This window comes from Chiloscyllium plagiosum, chromosome 18, assembly GCF_004010195.1.
Source record: "Chiloscyllium plagiosum isolate BGI_BamShark_2017 chromosome 18, ASM401019v2, whole genome shotgun sequence".
Taxonomy (NCBI): domain Eukaryota; kingdom Metazoa; phylum Chordata; class Chondrichthyes; order Orectolobiformes; family Hemiscylliidae; genus Chiloscyllium; species Chiloscyllium plagiosum.
Genome location: NC_057727.1, coordinates 63326019 through 63344213, shown reverse-complemented (window position 1 = coordinate 63344213; position 18195 = coordinate 63326019). Strand labels below are relative to the sequence as shown.

General features: G+C 43.7%; 1 protein-coding gene across 2 annotated transcripts in view; it reads left to right on the top strand.

Annotated features, from left to right (window-relative positions):
* LOC122559137 (cadherin-related family member 4-like) overlaps positions 1-18195 on the top strand; it is an 82745-nt gene that overhangs the window by 46586 nt on the left and 17964 nt on the right. For both annotated transcript variants that reach the window (XM_043708479.1, XM_043708480.1), the window contains 7 exons: positions 3158-3338; positions 4849-4999; positions 7308-7410; positions 9163-9372; positions 11414-11559; positions 15420-15561; positions 17071-17297. In XM_043708479.1, coding sequence (XP_043564414.1) covers positions 3158-3338; positions 4849-4999; positions 7308-7410; positions 9163-9372; positions 11414-11559; positions 15420-15561; positions 17071-17297 — 1160 coding nt within the window. The remainder of the gene's footprint in view (positions 1-3157; positions 3339-4848; positions 5000-7307; positions 7411-9162; positions 9373-11413; positions 11560-15419; positions 15562-17070; positions 17298-18195) is intronic.

Here is an 18195-nt window from a genome sequence, read left to right as displayed (position 1 = left end):
TTCTGGTCACCACACTAGCAGAAGGATGTGGATGCATTGGAGAGGGTACAGAAAAGGTTTACCAGGACGTTGCCTGGTAGGGGGGATTTTAGCAATGAAGAAAGGTTCGGATAGGCTGAGCTTGTTTTCACTGGAATGCAGGAGGTTGAGGGGCGACCTGATCGAAGTTTATAAGATGCTGAATAACATGGATAGAGTGGAAAGTATGAGGCTTTTTTCCCAGGGTGGAGGGGTCAATTACTAGGGGACTGAGGTCAAGGTGCAGGAGGGGAAGTCTACAAGAGATGTATGAGGTAAGTTTTTCCCATAAAGGGTGGTGAGTTCCTGGAATGCGCTGCTAGAGGAGGTGGTGGAAGCAGACACAATAGCAGCATTCAAGAAGCACGTGGATGAACACGTGAATAGGGAGGGACTAGTGGGATACACACCCTGTAAGTGAGGACTAAATGTGTCAGCGTAGGCTTGGGGCCCTTCTGTTCCTGTGCTGTACTACTCTTTGTTCATTGTTAAATTTTATAGTTTTAAAATCTTTGACAAGTATAACCTGGAGGAATGAGACTCCACATTTGTGCATTATTTCAATGCCAGGGAGGCTAATTAGAAGTAATTAACAATTATAATGCTGTAATAAATGTACTAAGACTGAAATGGGTCAGAGCTTTTTTTTTTGAAACTTGCTTATTTCAGATTAACCATACAAACGTGGCAACATTTGGACAGGTTTGTTTAGCAGCTCATTTGCCTGTTGCCTGAAGTTGCAGTATTCTTTACACAGAACTAACGATGAGAGCTGTTAGCATCATGGATATTTTAACAACATATTCTGGTCTGTTGCTTTCTTCTGTTGTTTTAAGCTATTAATGAAAGTATGGGGTGAGGTTATTACAGTATCTTAAATGATTGCTAATGCTTGCACACGGTTTGAAGGAAATATTGAGGAGGTGTCTCAATGTTGAACTTCAAACACTAAGATTGCAGTGAACTCCTAATCTGCTGGGTCTAGTTTAGTAGGATTAAAGCATCTATGGACGTTCCACCATAATCTACTATGAGGAGTACAGTTTAATACAAATGAAGGTTAATGGTTTTGGATTAACTCTAATATCATTAAGAAGGGCTATCAAGACTCAGAGAAAGAGGGACAGGGAGCAGTACTCTAGAACTTTAATTAGCATTCTGTGTGTATGCATATGAGTTAGACTATGGCCACCCTTTGATAAAACAATGGCAGAGATGCAGTGGAATCAGAGTGTGGACACTGTGGCTAAGTAGAACAGCCTTGAGGGTGCAGAACAGAGCCTGTGGGAGGCAGGTCTGTGAGGCTAGAGCAATGCAGAGCTCAATCCACAGGAGCAGCTCAACTAGAGAGGGAGCAGAGAGAAATTGACCCAAAATCAACAGGTGCCTAAGAGCAGGGAGGGAAAAATAGAATCAGAATTTTACAGTACAGAAGGAGGCCATTCAGTTCATCGTGTCTGTACACGCTCACGAAAGAGTTACCTCGCCCTATCTCTATGGCCCTCTAAATTTATTAATTTCAAATTTATATCCATCTCTCTTTTGAAACTTCCTATGGAGAATCCATCTCCACCAGTCTCTCAGCCAGTGTATTCCAAATCCTGACAACTCTCTGAGTAAAGAAGTTTCTCCTTATCTCACTCCTAACTGTCTTGCTGACAATCTTGAAACTGTGACTCCTAGTTACTGATGTGCTAACTAATGGAAACACAATATCCTTCTTTCCCCTGTAAAAATTGTCCATCGTTTTGAACAGTTCAATAATGTCACCTCTTAATCTCCTAATCTTTCCTTGTACCTATAATCCTTCATTCCTGGTATCAGTCTAGTAAATCTCCTTTGCAGTCTCTCCAGGGCTTCGATGTCATTCCTTAAATAAGGTACCCAGAACTAAACACAACACTAAATAGTGGTCTGACCAATGATTAGTAGAGATGTAGCATCACTTCCCTGCTTTTATACTCTACACCTCTATTTATAAACCCAAGGATCGTATAAAGCATCTTAACAACTTTTTTAACATGCCTGGCCACCTTCAGAGAAATATATACATGAACCCCGAAGTCTGTCTGCTCCTGTATTTCTCTCAAAGTTGTACCATTGAGTCTATATTGTCTCCTTGTGTTTTTTTTTGCCTATGAAAATGCATTACTTCACATTTCTCTGCATTGAGATCCATCTTCCAGGTGCGTGCCCATTTGGCCAACTTGTCAATGTCCCCCTGAAGTCACTCAACAACATCCTTACGACTATCTATTCTCCCTTGTTTAGTATCATCTACAAATTTAGAGAGTTTGCCCTCAACACCTACCTCCACATCGTTTATATAAATCAGAAAGAACAAGAGCCTCAACACCAATCACTAGGGAACACCAATTTTAACACATCTCCAGCCTGGGCAATGCCCATCTATACCTTCCCTCTGTTTCCTATCGTTAGGCCAACTTCTAATTACTGAATGGACATTTCATTCCACCCTAAATGTGGTAGAGAAACAGTCGTTGACACTGTGGCATATCACTGGATGTGTCAGCAGCAGCCCTGGCACTGGTGGTATATTTAAAAGGATACTGTGCAAAGGTGTAGTGCCAGTGTAGTGGAAATGTCCTGTTGTGATACAAGGATACCTGTCAGGTACCAATGTCTGTGAGCATGAGATGCATGTGGTCATTGCCTATTGAATGTGCCCTGAGATGTTAGTGGTGTGTGTCCAAGATGGAAGTCTGGAGGAGCAAGCAGCGAGCTGGGTGGGCAAGTAACTGCTGGCACCTTCCTGTCGGGAATTCTCAACATTGAGCTTCTATCCAATGGGTATGAGAATGGGACTGTGCACCATTCCTGTGGTGAGGCTAAGGAATAATAAATGATAATCCCAATTTAATTGGCCTCTCGCCACCCACTAGTGAAAATGTTCCCTTGAGAGGTGTAGCTGAGCTGGAAAACAAAACTCAATGCTCCCAGCACCAAGAAAGATCTCTTCCAAATTCCCCAAATTTCCCAGCACTGCCCTCATCTCTCTAGGCCTGGGATTGTTCTGCCCATAACATTTTTCGGCCTTTCTTTGGTTTCTATGGGGGCTATAGCAAGAACAATGGTGTTCCATTCAATTCAGAAACTTCTCTTTCTATTACAATTACAGAAAGTGGAATCATCAGAACCTCGTCCGATCTTGACCTGGATCAGAATCCAGGGCTCGCCGTCAATCTCCTGGTGATAGTCGCTTTTGATGACAGCTACCTTTATAGTTCAGTGGTTAATGTCACAGTCTATGTAAGAGATGTGAATGATCATGACCCACAATGCACTCCTCCCATCTTCGTGTAAGTGTCATAAGGGACATCATTCCTTCTACGGTTTCTGTTAAGTGAGTTATTGCAAAGTCGACCATTTGCAGAGCAGTAGGATGGTCAACTCAGCCCTTGGACTTCCATCCACAGAACTCCATCTGTAGACACGCAGCCCCTGGACTCCCAGCTCCTCGAACCCCATGCCCCAGAATCCCAGTACTCAGATCTTCAGCCCCGAGACCCTCAGCCCCACGCCCCTCAGCCGCTGAAGCCCCTACACCGAGACCCTCAGCTCCCGGACTGTCATCCCTCACACCCCCAGCTCCCTGACCTCCAGCCCTTGGGCTGCTTAGCTGTGGAGTGCTCATTCAGACTTTTTGTGCTGATGGCAACATGTTCACTTTCCGGAATTGGCAAGCCTTGAGCTGGTACTGTGGCTGTGCTCAGCTGAACCTATAGAAGAGCATTGATATCTTTTTAAACACAGTGATAATAAACTATCAGCATTTCCTCCAACCTGGATGGAACCTCCTTTACCTGGTGTTATTTAGATTCAAGTAATCCTACCAGCAGCCCTGGCTCAGTCAATAGCACTGCCACCCCTGCAGGCTAGTGGGTTCAAGTGCCACTGTGGAGACCTGAACAGCCCAGAGAGACACTCCAGAACAGCACTGAATGACGGAAAAGATGCCATTGCACTGTTCCACAGAGGAGGACAGATACCAGGCTCAGATTCCTGGTTAATATTAACTCCACAACCAAGGTCATTGGATTGTTTGATCGTTTACTCAATGCTATTTGTGGTAGCTTGCTGTGCACAAATTTCCTACATTGAGGCAAACGTGTTTGACTTAAAAGATTGGAAGGCAGTATGGGCTATCCTGAGCAAGTCATCTGTTCACCCGTTCCCTTCTATAATCATGGTCTTTGAGTTACAGTCTGCGAAGATAAATTAGAGGCACTGACTAATTCCACAGTTGATTAAAATTCAGAAATGAGTTTTTGATTGCGACAGAATTTGCAAATGAACCAACAATCAAAAAAAAAAGCCTATTTGCATTTGTGAGGAATCCCAGGATGTGAAGGCAGGGTTGGATAAAGTCAGGGAATTTCTGTCGGAGCCATTTAGAGAATCTTCACATGGGGCAGAAGCTTCTTAAGACACATGCTCCCTTTGAAAGGAGAATAATTGCTGGTTTTATGGTCTTTATTCACTCCATATCTATTAGCATTTACTTGATGTTATCTACTTGGCTGCGCAGAGTAGTTTATGACACAGTTCTGAAATTGCTAAAGGTGTGCAAGATTTTTCACCAGGTTGAAGATTTAAGGTCCAATACAGGAAAATGGGAGTGAGTAGGGCAAAAAGTTGTCACTGGCTTGATTTGTACAAAGGCAGAAGAGAAAATAACTCAAAGGAACAGCAAGGTGACTCGAGGCCTGGACTAAAAAATCCAAAAGCTTGTCTCAGTGTCAGCATTAGAAAGTTAGATACTGTATATCCTACATCATGTCAATAAATACTCTTCCTGTCTCTCCCCAGGACCGAGATTCCAGAAACCACTCCCAAAGAAAGCATTCTCTTCCACCTGACCTGCAATGATCCAGATTACTCCGAGACTGGCCTTTCATATATACTTGTAACCAACGAGAATTCACATTTCAAATTCAAGTACCATGCTAATAATGTGATGGTAAGAGGCCGTAGGCTGTTTTCACAACCCAGGAAACTTCACAATGACTGAAACTGGGGAATGGGTTAGGATTACAGATATGGCTGAGGCTTTCCTTGAGCACTTTAAGGGAGTGGAATCCTTTAGTGGATCAGGGAATTGAATGTTATGGGGAAAAAGGCAGGAAAGTAGATTTGAGGATTATCAGATCAGCCGTAATCTCACTGAATGTCAGAGCAGACTTGATGGGCTGAATGGCCTACTTCCACTGCTATGTATTTTGATGTTATGGGCTCATCAATGAGGGGGCGGGGGCACACATTTGATACCAGCCAATGATCCTTATTCATTCGAATGAAGGTTTTGTCCTGCTTCTCTGTTAGTGTGGAAGGTGATGGATGTCCTTCTCCGGGTAGCAGCTATATAATTGGGAAGGTCACTATATCCAAACATTAGAAGCTCAGGATGACTTATGAAGAAGAAATCCCATGGTAAGCGACACAGCCATCATCACTGCTGTCCGTCTCCTGGCTTTGGGGCCAGAGTTGTGGCTGCTCTGATGGACCCAGCTCAGTGATCCTGGTATGACCCTTACAGAAAGCAGGCTTACTCCTCAGACCCATTACTTCCCAGGTCTGCTGAAAACGTAATTATTTAATCAAAATATACAAAGAGTCCAATTTACCCATCTGATGGAATCAGAAAATAAAGACCAGATTCCTGTATTTAACATTGTTTATTACAAGTACATTCTAATCACAGGTAAATGTTAATGACTATCAACATTTAGTTACAAGTTAAAATGATATCCCCCACCCTTTAAAACCCCTGCACACACATACGAATCAACACAGAAAGAGAAAGGTGTTATGGATAGAAGCACAAGAATTACTGGGGTAACACAGTTCGATAACACCAGTCCCCAGAATCAATGTGATCTTTCTTCTGCTTGCCAAGTCCGGTTCTCTGATTCCTACGTTTTCAAATACTCAGTTCTTTGGAGATTTGCATATTAATTATTCAGATTCAGAGTAACCAGTTAGGGAAAACGGCTTATAACAAATCGTATGTGATACTAGCTGGTTTTCTTCATACTGCAGCTACTTTGTCTGCAGAGATAATAGAGATACAGTCTGCTTCTTCCAGCCTGAAGGCTGTCTGCTCTTTGTATCGCTTGGACACTCCTCTGCCCAGGAGCCAATCAGAAAGCTGTTGTCAGGTTGCTAGCCTCTCACATGTGCAACTGCTCACAACGGCACAAGCCAATCAACACTCTGTTCCTGGGCAAACCTCACACTGCGAACTTGCAAAACCTGGCAATGTGCCATCTTATTTCTCCACCCCCCCAACTACTTAAATAAAAAAGCATTGTCACTAAAACTCACAATTAATTTTAGTAACTCATTTTCAAAAATGCAGCAATTTCTTCCACAGTCCTTGGTATTAAAAAAGTAATAATTTTTCCATTTTAGTGCACAATCAAAAATAATGAAAATATATCAGTCTTTAAAGCACTGCTGTTGATAAAATGAGAATTTCTCAGACTTGGCAGATTGAAGTGGGTGAAGTGATAGCTCCCTGAATATCATCCTTATTGTTTCTACTCATCTGTATTCTGCCAGACAGACCCTGAAGACTGGTGATTACAGGAACAACCACACCATTCTCACTCTGCGGGCAATAAACAATTGAGAGTGCTACAGCACATCAAAGACAGATCAATAGTTAAATAGTTGGCAGGACTGTTAGTCTAGCATTCTTGCATGAATCCTTTGAGCAGTGTTGGTGTGGGGGGACTGGGCATGTACAAGCTGAGTTTGCGTTGTGTTGGGCTGAGGGTGTTCAGCAAGGTGCTGAGATAATTCAAACTGGGGGGTGGTCCCAGCAGAAAGCACAGCACCCGGTCAGCAGATAAACCTTGGCTGGAACATTGCTCTGCTGCCTCCTGCATCCTCTCCTTGTCCAACAGGACATACACCACCAGTCCTGTACTCCCCTGAGAAATGGCAGCTATGCCCCCTCAGTGCTCACCTTTGTTGGGAGGATGGCGTTGGTGCTGCAGGGTCTAAGTGAGTTTATCACTGTACAGGGAGGGCACATCTTCACTGCCTTCATCCACCCCAGACACAGCCTCCTGTCTCCAGTAGTTGTGGCTCTTCCTCGGATACACAGAGGGGGAGAAAGGCAGAGCTGGGGAGGAAGACATTGTGCTGTGGTACAGTGCTTTGGATTCCCCACGCCCAGGTGATGAGGCAGGACTGACTGCAAGGGTTCCAGGGTTACTGTCGTACCAACACTGACCGCTGACAATCTTTGCTTGTTCTTGTAGCTGAACGAGAGCCTCGATTATGACTCTAGTGAGCTGGCAGGTCTGGGTTTCCGCTACACAGCCGAGATCATTGTAGCAGACACCGGAACCCCACCACGGACAAGTAAGGATCACAGTGCTCCATAGTAACTCACGCAGACTGGATCTGACACACTGAGATTATCCATCCCTAATCTCCTCAACTGGTTACCTTCTAGTACCTTGCTGTAATGGAGACCCCGTCATCCAGAGCCAGCCAACATCACTCCTCCTCAGAAAGAACACACTTTCATTTTGCACCAATCAGTATCGTCATGACCAGCTGATCTTGGCCTTATTTCCGTTTTCCTATCAGTTCTCCAGAGCCCCTTTACTCCTATAATAATCAAGATGCTGTATATCACACCTTCAATATATTCACTACCCATCTCTCACTGTATATCTCACTTTTGATATATTCAATAACCCAGCCCTCACTGTATATCACACTTCCAAAATATTCAATAACCACCCCCAATGTATATCACACCTTCAATATATTCAACAACTCAAACCCCAACTATATATCACATCTTCAATATATACAATAACTCAGACTCCAACTGGATATCACACTCTCAATATATTCAATAACCCAGCCCTCACTGTATATCTCACCTTCATTATATACAATAACCCAGCCCTCACTGTATATCACAACTTCATTATATACAATAACCCAGCCCCAACTGTATATCTCACCTTCATTATAAACAATAACCCAGCCCCCACTGTATATCTCACCTTCATTATATACAATAACCCAGCCCTCACTGTATATCACACCTTCATTATATACAATAACCCAGCCCTCACTGTATATCACACCTTCATTATATAGAATGGCACAGCCCCCACTGCTTCAGGAAAAAGGAATTACACCAAAGAAAGGTTAATGGCTCAGGGAAAAGAAATTCCTCGTCACCTCCGTCTCAATTCGGTGAGCTGTTCTTCTGAAACAGTGTACTCTAGTTATAGATTTCCCCATCGTTCTATCATTTAGTCTAGCCAGCTCCTGCAAAATCTTATGTTTAAAAGGTTCACCTCCCATTTTGCTAAACTCCAATGTCCAACGTACTCAGCACTCAGTGGATAACCCCTCATGCCAACAATCAACCAAGCAAATCTCCTCAACCTGAAAGTGACCCATTTATTCTGACTCTATATGTTAGTCAATTTCTATTCTGACAAATATATAATCTCCAAAACCATAAGCTCTTCTCTTCTGTAGTAAACTTCTATGTGGAATATTATAAAATGCACCATATCTACTGGTACACCTTATTAACCCTGTTTGTTACATTGTCAAAGAAACTTAATAAAGTTTCTCCTTTCACAAAGCCGTGCTAAATCAGCCTGATTGTGTTATGCTCTTCTAAGTGTCCTTCAACTTCCTCCTCCTTCTGAGGAAGATTCATACAAGACTCAAAATATTAACTGATGAAGGGCTCTGGCCTTAAACGTTGATTCTCCTGCTCCTTGGATGCTGCCTGACCTGCTGCGCTTTTCCAGCAACACACTCTCAACTCTGATCTCCAGCACCTGCAGTCCTCACTTTCTCCTCAAAATATTAACTGTCAGACCTGCGGAGTTTCTTCACCATTCACTGTGTTTGTTTCAGATTTTCAGCATCTGTAGTATCTTGCCTGTATTGATTACTTTGGCTACTTCCTTCCTTTTGCATATACCTATTGAAGCTCTGGTTTTATATTCCTTTCAACTGCAAGAGAGGAAAATAGCCAGTGGAGCAGCCTATATTTCTTGTTGTAGGTGGAGCTGAGTAAAGGAATTTGCAGTGTCTCCTTTCTAACTTTATTTTTTTCTGATTTGTTTTCAGCAACTGTCTCAATGCTGGTCACTGTCAGTCAAGTCAATGAGTTTCCCCCTGTCTTTCATGGCATCAGAACATTCTCGGTTCCAGAGAACAGTCCAGTGAACACACTGGTGGGTGTAGTGAATGCTACAGATGCTGACTGGGTCTATAATAACTTGCGTTTCTCCATTGTTGATCATGCTCCACCAACTTTCTACATTCACCCATACACTGGTTAGTGTTCTTCATATTGTGGGAGTGACTGGGGCTACTGGATCTGTTCAAGGCATTGGCTGGGTTTATGTATGGAACTGATGGTGGCAGGGAACAGTAGATCAAAAGAAACAGACAGATGCCTGATAGCCTATTGACTGAGTGCATTGCTCCAAATCACAGGGCACAAGTAGCTAAGAGTATTTTGAAAGGAAAGGACATGTTTTCATGTTGCAGATTTCATAACCTTGTATCATGCGAGGTATAAATGAGGTACTTCTGAATTGTAGATGTTGCTGAAATGTAGGAAATGTAGTAATTAACCTGTGCACAGTAAACTCTTGCAAACAATTAATAAGTGAGTGGATAGTCTGTTTTTTGTGGTATTGTTTAGAGATAAATATCGACCAGGATACCAGAGAATAGTCTGCTGTTCCTCTTACCTCCCCTGAGAAGGCAGGTCAGGCCTCAGTGTAACATTTTCATCAGAAAGATTACTCCCTGGAGTGCCACAACTGTGTGACTCAGAAGCACATGTGCTGGACACTGAGCCGAGAATGGCATTTGATTCATCAATCCAAGGAAAGTCAACAGTCTTCCCAAAAAAACAGAATTCAGTCACTCCTTAAATGAACCTAAGGTTCCTGTTTCCTCTGCCGACTGATGTCCATTCCACACATCGCTCACTCCTTGTGTGATGAGTAATCTCTTGACATCAGTTCCAAAGATTCTTTCACTCGGTTGATCTACTCTTACAGTTTAATTTGGAATGATGTTGTAGCTTAACTGGTGTTAGACTACCAGGATAGCTGTATGAGAAGATAAGGAATAGAGACAGGAGGAGACCATGTGGCTCTTGGATCTCACTCTGCCATCTAATGACATGAGACTGATACTGGATCTTGACCCCACTTCCCTACGCACCCTCCATAACACCTTGATTCCCCAGGAGCCTTAAATACTTTCAACACTAGAATAGCTGCCATACTCTGCAGTAAAAAAAATCCAAAGATTCACAACCCTTAGAGTGAAGAAATTTATCTGAATTTCAGTCCTTCATGATTAGATCCGTATCTTGAGACTGTGTCCTGTGTTCTAGATACCCCAGCAATGGGCAGTGAAAGGCCTTAGTGTCCATAGTATCACATCCTTTCAGAATCTTGTATATTATAATGAGGTCGCCTCTCTTTTAAACTTCAAGAATATAGATCCATCAACTAAGCCTCTTATCATAGGATAAGGCTATCATCCCAGGGACTGGTCGAGTGAACCTTCACTGTACCACCTCCAATACAGGTGTATCTTTCCTCATATATACATATACATATATAGAGAGAGAGAAAACCACACATTGTGTGATCTCACCCAATTGGACATTCTGGCAACACTTCCTTCCTTTGCTCAAATAGTCTTACAATTAAGGCCAACATACTAGATCCCCATTTGCTGTCCCTGCATTCAGACTTTCTGTGCGAAGCACCCAGATCTCTCTGAAAATCTGAGGTGAAAATAGAAAAGTGCTGCAAATACTCAGCACATCGTGCAGCAGCTGCTGAGAGAGAAACAGAACTAGCATTTTGAATTGAACAATACTCTTTTCTCTTCTTATCCACCTCTTCGTCACATTGAATTCAAAACGTTACAATGTGAAATGGATTTGAGAGGATAGACATAGAGAAACAGTTTCCATTGGTGGGAGGATGCAGAACAAGAGGGTGCACCTTTAAATGAGAGAGAAGGCACTTAACATTGGAGCCAGGAAGCACTGATTTTGGTTGAGGGGTTGGGGGGAGCTGTGGAGGCAGTAGTCAATTGAAGCTCTTAGCATCAACGTCACTACATGTAGGTTTGTTGGATCCAGGGAATCAAGGGATATGGACCTAATTTGATTGTGGCATTGACTCCATTTTCCTGGCTGTCCCACAAAGCCCCAACCCCTTGTCGAATATTCCTGGTGTTATGGTTTGATTTTCCTATCCAGTTACGTTTGTATTTTATAAACTGTGTGGTTTCTAACTTGTCAGTTGTCTCCCAATTTGATTTCTGATCATTATTTTTCCAGGCCAAATCAACACTCTGTTTCCACTTGATTTCGAAAGAATTGACACCTATACACTGACAATTCAGGCGGTTGACATGAATCGGAATGAGGTGTCTGGTAGCCTCCAACAAAGAACCAGTTACGCTCAGTACACCATCAATGTTCAGGTATGAGAGGGAGCATTTTGCATATCTGACAGAGTGACAGTAGATTCCATCCTCCTCTCTCCAGCCCACCCAGGCAGTGTGCCTCCATTTGCTTTTTCCAAGGTTGAACCAATAAAGAGGGGAGGGGCAAAAAATGATTTTTTTCTTTCCTGTAAATGTGCCCATTCTCCATTCTGGAACACAAGACCACCACAAGTCTGCCAATCCCATCACTGGCCAGTTGTCGATGATTTCCCTCCACTTCCTGACCTTTCAGATGGAATGTCAATGGAGGAGATGCAAATGAGCCCAAAATTACAAAATGGTCAAGGGGCAAAGGAAATAAACACAATAGTAAACACAACTGGAAAAAGGTGCTAGGGAAACTAATGGGGCTAAAGCCTAATAAGTTTCCTGGACCTGATGGACTGCATCCTAGGATATTAAAGGAAGTAGTTACAGAGATAGTGGATGCACTGGTAAAAATCTTCTAGGAATTCTTAGCTTTTGGAAGAGTCCCAAAGGATTGGAAAACTATCAATTTAACAACTTTATTTAAAAAGAGTAAGAGACAAGATTTAAAAAGGACCTGAGGGGCAATATTTTCATGCAGAGGGTGATGCATGTATGGAATGATCTACCAGAGGAAGTGATGGAAGCTGGTACAATTATAACATTTAAAAGACATCTGGATGGGCATATAATTAGGAAGAGTTCAGGGGAATATGGGTAAAATGCTGGCAAATGGAATTGGGTTAATTTAGGAAATCTGGTCGACATGGATGAGTTGGGCTGAAGGGTCTGTTTCCGTGCTGTACATCTCTATGACTCTATGACTTGACAGGGTAGATGCAGAGAGGTTGTTTCCTACTGTGGGAGAGTCTAGGACCAAATCGCATAATCTCAGAATAAGAGGTCCTCTGTTTAAGGCAGAGATGAGGAGGAATTTCTTCTCTCAGAGGATAGTGAAGCTGTGGAATTCTTTACCATTGGAGGACTGGGTCATTAGTATATTCCAAGGCTGAGATAGACAGATTCTTAAATACTAAGGGATCAAAGATTATGGGGAAAGTGGAGTTGAGGATTATCAGATCAGCCAGGATCTCATTGACCGGTGGAGCAGACTCAATGTACTGAATGGCCTAAACCTGTTCGAACATCTAAGGATAATGAAGATAACCTGGATCTGTTGATAAGGCTGGGCTTCCAGGAGTAAAGAGTTTCTCTGTGAACTGCTTCAGTAGGTCTTGGGGTACAGTGTATAGGCTCCATATTTCTGAGCTAGCTACTTCAGGTTCAAGTCCTACCGAGGACTTTAAATGCTGTTTCTTTTCTGACTGACAGGATGTTGGAGCTCTGAACACCAACTGCTCTCTCTCTGTGACAAACTGTACCCAAATCACAAGCTGCTGATGGACAGTGACTTATCTTTTTTCCTGAAAACACTTGGTGCCAGCAAGTCTCATAAATGCGTCAAATCCAGCTTCTTAAATTAAATCGCCCACTTTGTGAAACCAATACTTGCTCTTCAAGTTTCAAAAGAACCAAACTTTCATTATCTGACTTACGCTCACAGAGAAAATAAGTTTAGTCCTCACACCCCCAGGAATGTAATCCTGCATCATAAGGACTTAACCAAGTTGCACATATATTTCTTGATCGCTGGGTCTGGCCCTTGCCACATGTTCACAGACTTTGTCACATTCTCCACGACCAACTTGTGTCCCAAATACGGCAGCTTGCTGAGGACCAAAAAGCAGCCCCTCACATACACAGTCACCCGCGATCCCCTTCCCCCTCTCCTCTGCTAAAGCAACAGTGCCCACTGTCCATACGCTGGTCAATATAGGACATGATGTGGAGTGCTGGTGTTGGACTGGGGTGGACAAAGTTAAAAATCAGCAGGTCTGGCAGCATCCGAGGAGCAGGAAAAGTCACATTTCGGGACTTCATCAGGAATGAGGTCGACAGTCTTGGCGGTGGAGAGAAAAATGGGAGCGGAATGGGGCTGGAAGGTGGAGCAGATAGGTGGGAAGGAAGATGGACAGGTGGGACAGGTCATGAGGAAGGTGCTGAGCTGGAAGATTGGAACTGGGGTAAGGTCAGAGGAGGGGAAATGAGGAAACTGGTGAAATCCACCATGATGCCATGGGGTTGGAAGGTCCTGAGGCAGAGGCTGAGGTGTTCTTCCTCCAGGCATCGGGTGGTAAGGGATTGGCAAAGGAGGAGGCCCAGGACCTGCATGTCCTCGGCAGAGTGGGAGGGGGAGTTGAAGTGTTCGGCCACAGGGCAGTGGGGTTGGTTGCTGGTGTGTCCCAGAGATGTTCCCCAAAGCACTCTGCGAGAAGGCATCCAGTCTCCCCAATGTAGAGGAGACTGCATCGGGAGCAACGGATACAATAAATGACATGTGTGGAAGTGCAGGTGAAACTTTGGTGGATATGGAAGGCTGCTTTGGGGCCTTGGATGGAGGTGAAGGGGGTGGTGGTGTGGGCACAGGTTTTGCAATTCCTGTGGAGGCAAGGGAAGGTGCCGGGAGGGGAGGGTGGGTTGTTGGAGGACCTGACAATGTAGTTGCGGAGGGAACGGTCTTTATGGAAAGCGGATAGGGGTGGGGAGGGAAAATATCTCTGGTGGTGGGGTCTGTTTATCAGTGGCAAAAATGGTGGAGGATGAATGTAAATTCACCTGGACCATCTCTGACATGTCCCTCCCCTTCCTGGACTTCTCCATCTCCATCAACGACAAACGACTCAACCCTGATATTTTCTACAAACCCACCGACTCCCACAACTACCTGGATTACATCTCTCCCCACCCACCTCCTGCAAAAATGCTATCTCTTATTCCCAAATCCTCCACATCTGCTCTCAGGAGGACCAGTTCCACCACAGAACACACCAGATGGCCTCCTTCTTTAAAGACCGCAATTTCCCTTCCTTCCCATGTGGTTGAGGATGCCCTCCAATGCATCTCGTCCACTTCCTAAACCTCTGCCCTCAAACCCCACCCCTCCAACCACAACAAGGACTGAACCCCCCCTGGTCCTCACCTTCCACCCCACCAAACTCTGTGTACATGACATCATTCTCCGCCATTTCTGCCACCTACAACTGACACGAAGTATTAAACAAACCTAGATTCTGTCAAATCTTTAAAAGCTTAGAAGATTTGTATTTGCAAATACATTCCATTTTGTTCAAAAAGCATACAATCTGTCGGCAGTCAGTCCATGTGACATTTTATAAATTCCTATTTTGGAAATAAAACCAGTCTGACTCAAGGTTAGGACGCAGGCAGACTCTAACCTCACACCTTCAATACATTGTCTGAGCCGAGATGTCATTTCTTTAAAATAAAACCTTAAGTTATCTCGGGAACATGATTTGAAAGAAATTCTGGGATTTACACATTAATCACTGGAAAACTGCATCCCATTCTAAATGATTAAAGATTTAACAGCAATTTAGGTTGGTTTAATATATCACATCAGTTCTATGACATTTTGATATTTTACTATAAATTCTGTGTCCTATGATCCTGCCACACTAGCTACCTGACGAAGGAGCTGCGCTCTGAAAGCTTGTATTTCCAAAATAACCTGTTGCACTATAATCTGGTGTTGTGTGATTTTTAACAATATAGGACAATTGACTCCACGTATAAACCTTAAAGTGACATCTACATGTTCACAACAGGTAGATCCATATCGGCTTTTCCTTTATTGTTCTGTGGGTGATGCCTCCCCACCGTACAATCACCCCATTCCCCCTTGTGGCAAGATTGAAAGCTGAACCTTTCCCAGGCAATGAAACACTAGCCTGAGTGAGCCAGTGCGGGAATGGCAGCACACAACTGACCGGTGCATTCTTTACTTGCAGAATGTAAATGATGTTCCTCCTGTATGTTCGCCCCCGTTCTACAAGGAAACAATCTACTCTACACGAGCAAACAATCTCCCCATTGTTACACTGTTCTGTACTGACAAAGATTCTGATCTCCTCAACTACAGAATTGTTGGTGGTGAGACCTGTTTATCTGTATCGCAATTTTACAAGCACAAGGAGCTGCCAGTTCCCTTGCGTGGTTGGTATATGCTGCGTAACACCCCTTTGGGCTGGAACTATTTGGAGGTGTGTTTAAGCTCTAAGAGCCTTTAGGGGAGGGTGAGCACCAGTTGGTGACACCCTTGTCTTGCTGCCAGGAGTTTGTGGCTTGGCATCCGTCTCCAGAAACTTGAAGACAAAATCCAGACTTATGCCCCATTGAGGGGTGGTGCAGTGTTGGAGCTGCTGTCTGTCAGACCAGGGCCTAAACTGAGGTTCTCGCAGGATGGTTTGGGAAGTGTGGGTGGTGTTGGGGGGGTGGGGGTGGGGTGGGGGCTTTCCCTATAGTAGGCATGTGACCCATTAACCCCAACAAGGTATGTCTTGGGTCTGGTCCAATTTTAAAATCTCCACTTAGAAATAGAAATGGAGACAGAACAGGAGGCAGATTGGCAATTCCAACATTACTGTGAACATTCTCAAACTGTTTTTGCCAGGCCTCTGGAATCTCACCAAATCTAAATGAGGTGACACTAGAAATGGATTTAGGGAGATCATAAGTGCATTTCGAACCCCATTTGTGGTCCATAAGGAGGAATGTTATCTCCTAGCCTTCTCCCAATCTCCCACTCCATCATTCATCACTCTTCCTATCCAAACACCCTGATAAGACTCTTCCCCCAAGGATTGGACAACTTCTAGCCTAGCATCTGGGATCATGCCATGCCTGCTTCTGCAGCTACCTCCAGAGATGTCCTTACCCACCCGGGAGCCAAGCTGATCTAACAGGCTGACCTCTGGTTAGGAAATCTGTCACACACTGTGGCATTAAAACTCTGCAGCACCCAGAGAGACCTCAACTTCTGCCGCCCGAGCCCCTGCAACCTTTCTGGGTGAATATCCAGGACAGAATGTCTGAGAGCTTGCCAAGTGCAAAATGGTTGTAGCATTTACCTCAGTTACAACAGCGACTATACTTCAGTACAGTATTAGAACAGAGAACATTACAGTGCAGTACAGGCCTTCAGCACTTGATGTTGCGCCACCCTGTGAAACCAATCTGAAGCTCATCTAACCTACACTATTGTATTACCCATGAGATATTATGAGATAGGGAAAGGAGATTTAGAAATATGATTCTTTGGTGAACTGTCAATAGGATTGGAGGGGTTACTAGGGACACTTTAGTCCCCAGTGTCTCTGGTATCTCAGGAGTGTGTTGATGGAGGTCAGTAGTGCCAGTGTCAAACCTCAGATCTCTGGCAATGTATAAGTGGAAGCAGATGGTACTCAGTGCCAGTCTGCTTTTCCACTCTCAAGATCAACTGTCTGTCAAAGAATACTATTAATAACAGGTCAGAATTCACTGTTCCCAGGGTGGGAAATGAGTGAAATTTAACTTGTCTCTAAGGCACTATCCTTGCCCCATCTACATATTGCAACTTTCTAATATTCAATTAAAACTATATTTATTTAATCCCACCAGGAAATATAAACGACCGCTTCATTTCCCAGGGCAGTGCCCTGTTCTCAAGAAACACCTTCTCGTATAATCTAGATGGGATCTCTGACCCAACGACCTTTGAACTCCTCATTCAGGTCACCGACAGTAACGGTGCTGATTCAAAAGTTGAACTGACAACCACGGCGATTGTCATTGTCCACGTAGTTCCTTGGACAACTACCACACCAACTACGACTACACCATCAACTGTAAGTGTGGGAGATTATAACTGCCAGCACCTAGTGAGACTGGTTTTTCAAAAGGAATTATCTGGTGATATACAATATGAAAGCTTCATTGGAACAGCTGGTAGGGAACAAATAACTTTACACTTACAATTCCAAAATGTCTCTTGACATAACCCTCTGATTATCCTATAGATCTCAATTAAGTCGCTTCTCAAACTTCTTCTCTCTAACAAAATAGCCTCAAGTCCCTCAGCCTTTCTTCATAAGACATTCCCTCCATACCGGGCAACATCCTGGTAAATCTCCACTGAACCCTTTCCGAAGCTTCCACAACATTCCTATAATGCGATGACCAGAACTGTAAGCAATACTCCAAGTGGCCGCACCAGAGTTTTGTACAGCTGTAGCATGACCTCGTGGCTCCAAATCTCAATCCCTCTACCAATAAAAGCCAATACACCGCATGTCTTCTTAACAACCCTATCAACCTGGCTGGCAACTTTCAGGGATCTGTATGGACACCGAGGTTTCTCTGCTCATCTACTCTACCAAGAAGCTTACCATTAGCCCAGTATTCTTTATTCCTGTTGCTCCTTCTAACATGAATCACCTCACACTTTTCTGCATTAAACTCCACTTGCCACCAGCTCTGCAGCTTATCTTTACCCCTCTGTAACCTGCAACATCCTTCAGCACTATCCACAATTCCACCAACCTTAATGTCATCTGTAAATTTACTAATCCATCCTTCTACACCCTCATCTAGGTCTTGATAAAAATGGAAATTATATGTTGGCCTTCACAGCAAGAGGATTCGAGAACAAGAGCAGGAACGTCTTGCTGCAATTGTACAGAGCCTTGGGGAGACAATGTGTTGTGTGCATTTTTGGTTTTGTTGCCTGACAAAGAGTGTTCCAAC